General features: G+C 36.3%; 1 protein-coding gene and 1 long non-coding RNA gene across 6 annotated transcripts; one reads left to right on the top strand and one right to left on the bottom strand.

Moving 5' to 3' along the window:
- Window positions 1–21: 21 nt before the first annotated feature.
- On the top strand, window positions 22–2,064 carry LOC137246814 (uncharacterized). The gene is made up of 3 exons (XR_010951707.1): window positions 22–139; window positions 559–981; window positions 1,714–2,064. It is a non-coding gene; the product is annotated as an uncharacterized lncRNA (long non-coding RNA).
- Window positions 2,065–2,224: 160 nt separating this feature from the next.
- Window positions 2,225–7,653, bottom strand: LOC137246812 (phospholipid scramblase 1). Of its 5 annotated transcripts, XM_067777819.1 has the most exons (7): window positions 4,337–5,090; window positions 4,183–4,260; window positions 3,593–3,628; window positions 3,375–3,527; window positions 2,910–3,301; window positions 2,575–2,718; window positions 2,227–2,508 (listed from the first exon to the last, which is right to left on the bottom strand). In XM_067777819.1, the coding sequence occupies exons 4-7, from the start codon at window positions 3,442–3,444 to the stop codon at window positions 2,479–2,481; spliced, it is 636 nt and encodes a 211-aa protein (XP_067633920.1). In that variant the 5' UTR covers window positions 3,445–3,527; window positions 3,593–3,628; window positions 4,183–4,260; window positions 4,337–5,090; the 3' UTR covers window positions 2,227–2,478. The 5 variants fall into 5 exon arrangements, with proteins under 5 accessions (XP_067633917.1, XP_067633918.1, XP_067633920.1 ...); XM_067777816.1 differs by lacking the exons at window positions 4,183–4,260; window positions 4,337–5,090 and adding an exon at window positions 7,253–7,653 and having other exon boundaries at window positions 2,225–2,508; window positions 3,593–3,631; XM_067777817.1 differs by lacking the exons at window positions 4,183–4,260; window positions 4,337–5,090 and adding an exon at window positions 7,253–7,652 and having other exon boundaries at window positions 2,225–2,508.
- Between the last annotated feature and the right edge of the window lie 1,446 nt (window positions 7,654–9,099).

Raw genomic sequence — 9,099 nt, 5'->3', positions numbered from 1 at the left:
GCTTTACCAACAATACTTAACACCATAATTTGAGGATAAACTGAAATCATCGACGATGCGGTAAAAGCTCCGCATTTAACTTAAATCGATTTTTCTATAATGGTGGAATGAGAGATGATTTCTGCATAAGAAAAGAAAGGTATGTGTTTATTGTCCAGAATCACTAACTCCAACAAAATAATGAAAAATTGCTAACTCCATAAAATTTCAATACATTTTTACCTTGTTGTTGTTGTTGTTGTTGTAGCGATTAGTTACTCCCCGAAGGCTTTGGGGAGTGTTATCGATGTGATGGTCCTTTGTCGGATACAGATCCGATACGCTCCGGTAACACAGCACCATTAAGGTGCTGGCCCGACCATCTCGGGAACGATTTATATGGCCACATTAAACCTTCAGGCCATACCTCCCTCCCCACCCCCAAGTTCCATGAGGAGCTTGGGGTCGCCAGAGCCTCGTCTGTTAGTGAAACGGGATTCGCCGCTCGAAGTTGAGGTTGACAATTGGGTTGGAGAAGCTATATATTGCGCTACACAACCCCTTTACCTTGTCATGCAGTAGAGCTTTTTTGTTCTACTTTGAAATTTTGGTGGATGGATTTATCAGCTTTTACAGCTCTTTATTGGTATTGAAAATTGACGAAATCAGATTAACAAATACTGATGAAGTGGAAAGTCGAAAAGGAAAATCGTTATCATCCCCTTCTATTTGGTTAATCTCTCCACAAAACGTTTAATAAAATAAAAAAATCCTTGGCCCGATTTAGACCGAGCTTTCAATTCGCGTCGTGCTTATTTTAATTTTCCCTACAGATTGAGGGAACGAGATCTACATATTTTATGCAGATTCCGAACGATATCAAGGCAGATGAATTTTCACTGGGATGCTTTTCATAGGAGAGATACAGTCGGAGTGCTTGCGAAACCACAGCCGAGGGATAACTCCGGCCCCAGTGGGTTACGGGCTTAGAATATATCAGCGGTAGGTATGCCTGTCGTAAGTGGGGAATAAAATACAAAATATATTCAAGGGGTTGTGTAGCGCAACCCTTTCAAGCGCAATATATATGTAGCTTCTCCAATCCAATTTTCAAACTCACCTATCCGTGGCGAATCCTGTTTCATTAACAGCAGAGGCTCGGGCGACCCCGAGCTCCTCATGCATCTAGCGGGTGGGAGGGCGGAATGGCCTAGAAGGTCGCATTTGGTTGTTGTTGTTGTAGCGATTAGGTTACTCCCCGAAGGCTTTGTGGAGTGTTATCGATGTGATGGTCCTTTGTCGGATACAGATCCGATACGCTCCGGTAACACAGCACCAATAAGGTGCTGGCCCGACCATCTCGGGAACGATTTATATGGCCACATTGAACCTTCAGGCCATCGCTCCCTCCCCACCCCCAAATTCCATGAGGAGCTTGGGGTCGCCCGAGCCTCGTCTGTTAGTGAAACGGGATTCACCGCTCGAGGTGAGGTTGACAATTGGGTTGGAGAAGCTATATGTTGCGCTACACAACCCCTTGAATCGCATTTGGTCATAACATATCGTTCCCAAGATGGTCGAGCTTGATACCGAACGTACCGAATATGCATCCGGCAAAGGACCATCAACATCGATAACACTCCTTATCGCTACAACAACAGGGGTAACCCCGTTTAGAAAAACTTTTTTCTAAAAAAAGTGAAAATATTACATTTCGATGTGAAATTCTATAAGAAAAACAAATCAAAAATTTTGAAAAAACCGTGCAGAAAAATATGAGGAGAGGAAAGCCGAGAAGCGTAAATCAACACGAGAAAATTACCGTATGGCAAAAGCAAAGAAAAGCAAATTGATATTAGGGTTATGATGCGGAGTCAAAGATTGAATATTTGGATATGGGAGATTTAGAAACAGAATGCGAACATTGTCACACTCTCTCGCGGAGTCAAAGATTGAATATTTGGATATGGGAGATTTAGAAACAGAATGCGAACATTGTCACACTCTCACGTTCAAAAATGAAATGTCGGGGCCCCACTGGAGATAGCGAAGCTATCGGAAGATGGGGTGGAGGTTGGCGAGCGTAGCGAGCAGGGGGAAAAGCCCCCTAATTTCTTAATAAAAAACTCTAGAGCGAATGGTTGAAAACAAATTGCCGTGTATAAAAAACAGGTACAATTTGTAAAAACCGCCAATGAAAAACTTTTAACTACTTAAATATGTACATATTTATATAATTATAATATATATATATAGAATTTTATATTTAATAAAACATTGTTTATGTATGCAATATAAACAAACAAATTCATAAAACAAATTTTGATTCAAATAAAAAAAGAATTAAATATATATAAAAGTATATATACTGAATAATACAAAAGCATTAACGCTAACTTATACAAATAAATTAACGAAATAGAAGACCCTGGCTAATAAAGGCGAAATAAATTTATATCTGCTGAAAATATCGACAACTGCTTATTTGTATATTTTACCTCACAACCTTTTTTGGAAGAACGCATACTCCTGAAATTAGCCAGCAAATGTGTAAGTACAAAATGTTATTTTTTAAACAAAAAATCATTAACTCACTATTAAAAATGCCGCTCCCAGAATCAATGCACGCTCTTTGGCTGACAGCTTGGCATCACTAAAGTAAATATTTGTAGTATACTGTGATTTACTAGCCAACCATTTGTGGTCTATTGAGGCACGTAGATCACCGCCAGAGTCAATCTAAAAAAGTAGATATGTACACATTATTAAGGTGGAGTGCAAATTATGACTTCTTCTTCTAATATCCCTATCACTATTAGTATTCCTATCCATATACCTATCTCCATCTCTTCTTCCTCTCACTAAACTTTCCGAGTACACTCTACATTAGACACTCATTCTACGGACCAACATTCAATCTAAAGACCTACCCTAAAGAACGCTTCCTTTGGCAAACAAAAACAGCAAAAACCCGATTTATCTGGACCACGTATGCAAAAGATTGGCTCCCCGCTGCTTCCGTCTTCTATGAAATACTCCGGTGTCATGAGCGAAGGTGATTGTAGTACTCGTCCCAATAAATTACCAGGTGGTATCCAAACCTCTATGTTATTGGGTTGGCAGCAATAGGAACCAAGTGCAAATCGCTTACGAAATACCATAGCTTCCTGGTGAGTTCTATCCAGTAAATGCATTTGAAATGGGCGCGAGGAGCCCCAAAGTAAACGATTATTAGAAGTTGAGCTTTCTGAGCACGCATAAATAGCATCACCCAGCGGTGAACGTACGATGTAACGATTCTCAGAAGAAATGGAAGTAAGAGCTGATACAAAAAGTTTGTGAAGATAAAAAAAATCTTATAATAGAGGTTAAATATTTTAAGAGAGCATACTTACCCGCATTTAATTCAAATGTTTGCTCAATATGCACTGATGGTAACTCTGTTAGAAAATCATAGCCAGTCATTGGTATGCTGAAAGTGCGACTTGTGCTAAGATTATTTCCCACCGTTGAAATTGGTAAGGGTAATGGTATCCGTTCCTGAGTACCTGAGTTTGAAAGTGTTAGGCAGTTAGAATTTTTAGAGTTTTTCATATCGAGTTATTTAACTTACTTGTGGGTTGTGCAGTAATGCTAATGGGTCCAACATCTACTAAATGGGAAGGAAGAAAACAATTAGGTGAGTTAATAAAACCCTAACGAGAACCTAGCTACCAATAGCCAGTTTCACGAAATATACAAGCCTTGTAATACAAGTAAACGTCTTCAGAAAAGAAAAATTTGCCAGAACAAGTTCACTTGTAACAGAAGGATTATACTTTTGTAATATAACCTATTCTCTGGCTATATATGAAACACGATAAAAAGTTCTGTCTATTATCTGGACTGGATTCAGTCCTTTAGGAAAAGTGGGCGTGGTCTTTAACCGATTTTGATTATTTTCACTCGGTCTATATAATTTGGCAAGGATAGTGTCTCTGCCAAATTTCAATGTAATATATTCAACGCCTTTTGATTTACGGCTTATATACTTACAAATTTTCTACTTCAAATGTGGTTGGTGACATGCCCATATTCCAAAATTTTTTGGAATTTATATTTTGTGTCATAAAACCAATCCACCTACCAAATTTCATTACATATTCATTTTGAATTATCCCATTATATGGAAGTCTATATCTATCTCGATTGCTTTATACCCACCTGTACATCCAACCGTTATCCAACCAAAATTATAATACCCTGTGTACAAGTTCAGCTGGGTATAAAAACACAATTTGTCTATTTGCGAGAAAAGTACATGAAGGTTAATGCTTTTGAAAGGCCAAATATAGCCAGGGACATTCCTAAAACTCACTTAATTTTCTGCTGGGTGTTTAAGAACTTATTTTTTTCGGCCTATCTATATTTATAATGTTTTAATATTTTATGCGTCATCCATAACATATACACTCTACAACGTTTGCCGCATCAAAAACCTGATAACAATAATAAAGATATCATTTCAGTGCAGATAACAATTAAAAACAAAAACAAAATGCAAGGCGCGATAACCTCCGAAGAGATTTTAGGCTGAACTTCTCTTCCAATTGCGTCATGCGCCTTTTAATTTTTCTTACAAATTGGTGGGACGGACCTACAGCGACTTCGAAACTTTTTTTCTAATTGAAAATGGCTTGTTTCTAAATTTTTGGTATAGCTTTGACGGCTTGAACCCAGGATCTTTTGATAGGCAGAACACTCTACGACAACACCACGGCGGCCGACAACAATTAGCCTTGTTTAATTCCAATGAATTCATGGATATTTCATAAGTTGAATACAGTTTAGGCCCGGTTTTCAGTAGTTGGTTAAGCTAAGCTTAAACCCTAGTAAAATTTAAACTCCAGTTAAACAAGTGAGCAGTTTTTCAGTCACAGTTTAAGGCCGCGTTTGGGGGTATGGTTTTTGTACTGCAACTGTTTTTTTTTTGTTATCTAGATAATTTGTAGATACGGCAACAGTTGGATTTTGTTTACACAACAAAAATGAAATAAAAATTTATCCAGCCTTATATATCTAGTTCCAGACCTGATATCCAACATCATGCTGTAATTATTTTTAAACCAGATAGTTATCAAGTTGTTATCCAACTTCATTCTCCAATCACTATCCAACCTTTGAGACATTTTGTAAAATGTATAATTCTCGAGTTGACCTCGAACGTCATTTTGAGAGATTTTGTGAAATGCACAGCTTTCAAATGCATATCCAATACATTTCTCCAGTTTATATCCTACTTTTCATATCGAGTTGAGGTAGGTTGAAAAAAAAATCTTTCTCGAGGTTGTGCCACCAAAGCCAACAGCTGTTTATTGTGAGAAATAAACACCTGGCTGATAGCAGAAAGAAGCGCTATTAATTAAAAATAAGTTATACATATTTTATTTTCTTGAAAATACTGTAGTATTGTAATCTTACATTTGAGTCCAGTGAGAGAACCACACATAAATACAAGTTGGGAACTATATTTTTTTTTAACTTAAGTAATAGCGTGGCGGCCACCGTGGTGTGATGGTAGCGTGCTCCGCCTACCACACCGTATGCCCTGGGTTCACACCCCGGGCAAATCAACATCAAAATTTTAGAAATAAGGTTTACTATTAGAAGAAAATTTTCTAAGCGGGGTCGCCCCTCAGCATTGTTTGGCAAGCGCTCCGGGTGTATTTCTGCCATGAAAAGCTCTCAGTGAAAACTCATCTGCCTTGCAGATGCCGTTCGGAGTCGGCATAAAACATGTGGGTCCCGTCTTCTTTTTCTAGCTTACGAAAGACGTTTTTCAGAATTTTTTCAAATTTTTTCATCCAACTCAAAAAAAGTTATGAATTTTAAAAAAAAACACCGTTTTTGTTTTCAAAATGCTATAACTTTTTCAAAGATTGACTGTTTGGGATCTTTTTTTTTAATTTGTTTTTAAATGTACTTTTCGGAAAAAATACAAAAAAATGTTTAAAGTTTTTTTTTTTGTAATTTTCCAGTTTTTCCAGATTTTTCGAATTTCGCCATTTTTTTTTTCTCATAAAAAACTTCAATCAATTCTGCAATCATCGCCACTAATCCCGGAGTGGGCCGATAATTTTTTTTTTTTTTTATTTAATTGAAAAAAAAAACTTTAAACATTTTTCTTGTATTTTTTCCGAAAAGTACATTTAAAAACAAATTTAAAAAAAAAAAAGATCCCAAACGGTCAATTTTTGAAAAAATAAAAACGGTGTCAAACTCAAAATAAGTTATGAATTAAAAAAAAAAAAGGTGTTTTATACATATATATATATATAATAGCGGTTTTTGCTTTATATTGGCAGAACGTTATGATTCCTGTTTCGAAACAACTTTTGCCTTGTTATCAACATGAGATATAGTGGCACTTAAGCCCAAATGCGTGTAGAGTTTAACCCTGTCAGATCCGCCGCTTAAGCTCAGTTTAAACTTCAGTTAAAATAGACTGAAAAAGTGCAGAATAAGTTTAAGCGTAGTTTAACTGACAAACTGCGTTGAACTTGTACTGAAAACCGGGCCTTAATGTTGTTACTTTGCCCGTTAAATAAAATTTTTTTGTTCATATTAGTTAAAGGGGTCCAAGCTAATTATTTACTGTAAGGTTTACTGTGCTTAAGATGCAGGGTTTACCTCTATTCAACTTAAGCTACGGTTCAAACTCCAACTACGTTAATGCCATGTTTCCACTTGCACTAATTTAGAATAGATCCACAAAATTATCTACAGTTTAACATATGCATGTCCGATTTCTTGGCAATTATGCTTACTTATTTTTCTTTTTGACGTTCCTCTTTTATTTTGTAGTTCCAGAAGTAGTTTAAAAATCGGTGCAAGATAATTAGAGATTAATCCTGCAACCAGGCCGCTCAAACTTTCGTCTTTTATTTCTATATATAACGTGACTATGAGTTCGAGACGTTGCAACATAAGATGTTGCATGCGCGAACTTCAGTGGAAAGCAGCGGAAGTAACAAAATTCTGGTAGAACACTTCCACCACAGCACAAACTTTAACACAAAAAATACATTGATTGGAGTTTTAGAGAGAGAAACGTGAACATTTTACAGATAATAATAGTCTAGGGATGGAACATATATTAACGCGTAGGTTATCTATGTAGGATTTTTGTAGATTTGTGCATGTGTAAACGTGGGCTAAATCATTCTTTGTGATACGCCAGACCAAAACTATCCACATATTTAAAACAATATATATGCATATATATTTTTTGTACCTCTTGGATCAACATTTCTTAGCTGTGCAGTGCGAATTTCACTATCGAATTGTAAATTTCGAACGGCGTCGGTTTGCAACATTTTCCAAGTCAATTCTTTTCAAATTCGATTTAAAAATGTGAATTTATACGTTTTTTTTTTGTTCTTCAATTATTTTATATGTTTCTATCACGATGTTTCAGTAAGAGTGGATATAAATATATATATATATATTTACTCTGTAAGTATTACTTTAGTCAAGTTAACCGGATGACTGCCGACGCGCTATTTAAAAACCAAGCAACTGAATTTAACCGATAACTTGAAATTATTTCCACATTGATTACTATTGATTAAATGCAAATATTTTGTATATGTTTCTCTTATTATCAGTTTTGGTTTTAGGTACATTATTAGTTGCTTACGCTTATCAATGACTGATAAAGTAAGATAAATTTACTATATAACATTAAATCAACAGCAATAAAGCAAGCAAGGAAGGTCCGGCGCACTTGAAACCAAACTTTGCATACCCCGTGGTGTGTTACAAGAATTAAATTTTCACATGTCACACTTGTTCCTGTACGCTAGAGTTTACTCCTTCTCAAGTCGTGTGAGTGAATGACAAAAAATAACGAGATTACATATCTTCAGTTTCGTACTTAACTCCTTATCTTTAAATAAATAGCCAGACTTCCCATATACATGCTTCCTTTTTTGCTCGCGGTACATTCTCTATACCTTCCGCTGAGGTTAATTTACCTGTTATAGAAGCTACGGAATTTAAGTGCAGAATCCAGATGGTAGTAGGTTTTACCTACTACCAGCGATTTGCTATATCCCACCATCTTCAGAGCCCTCGGTGTATATGAATCATATTTCGTTACTGAAAAATATCAATTCAATGTTGTGCCTATTGACTCGATAATTGTATTGAGTGACTTTAATCTTCCACACGTATCATGGACCACATCCGACCATGGTATTGTGCCGGTTTCTTCAAAATTATCCAGCATCGACTTTTTAGCCTATATAACTAAACTTTGCCTAAGACAGATAAATATAGTTCCAAACATGTTCGGGAGGGTACTTGATTTGGTATTTGTTGATGATACATCAAAATCCATTCTTAGGAGGGGTGAACCTCTTACTGTACCTCAGGACCCTTACCACCCGTCGCTGGAAAGAGTTTACGAATTGGAAGAGGGTTCTTGGAGTTGCACTACCACAGAAAACGACTCTAGTTTTAGATTCGAATTCGCGAAGGCTAAGTTTAATCATGGTATAAATATTACAAGGTAAAACCGGTGAGAACCGAAATGACGTTTAAAAAAATTTTTAAATTCTTACTGCTCTCAACTTTTTTATTTTTTTATTTTGGTGTTGTTTTCATAACAAAAATATAACAAACTGTAATATATTTGGTAATTCTATACGACAGCATGACACTCTTAATACACGTCCAAAAATTTCAAGAGGGGTATCAAAAGATACGTTTTGGATCCAGGATCGCAAATCCGAAAGTGGAGGTAAACAATTTTGGGTCTGTCAAGAGATATTTGCAAAAGAAATTTTGAAAATTTTCAATTTTGGGTCTGTCAAGAGATATTTGCAAAAGAAATATTGAAGATTTTCATGTGGTTGTTGTAATTTTGATGATTTTGTGGTGAACCACAAAAAAAATTGAGAACATAAGTGTTTTCCGCGGATATAGTTTTGGTCTCCAAACCAGTGTTGAACCCAGCCAAGGTAATTTTTTATAAGCGCGGCGAAAGGACGCCAATGCGGAAAGGGGTTCTGAGCAAAAATACTATGGATCCCACGCTCGGTGTCGGAACACTCCGGGGTAATTTTTCGGTTTTTCGTT

This window comes from Eurosta solidaginis, chromosome 3, assembly GCF_040869045.1.
Source record: "Eurosta solidaginis isolate ZX-2024a chromosome 3, ASM4086904v1, whole genome shotgun sequence".
Lineage (NCBI taxonomy): Eukaryota > Metazoa > Arthropoda > Insecta > Diptera > Tephritidae > Eurosta > Eurosta solidaginis.
The sequence above is the reverse complement of the archived record's forward strand: the minus strand, read 5'-3'. Positions and strand labels throughout refer to the sequence as shown.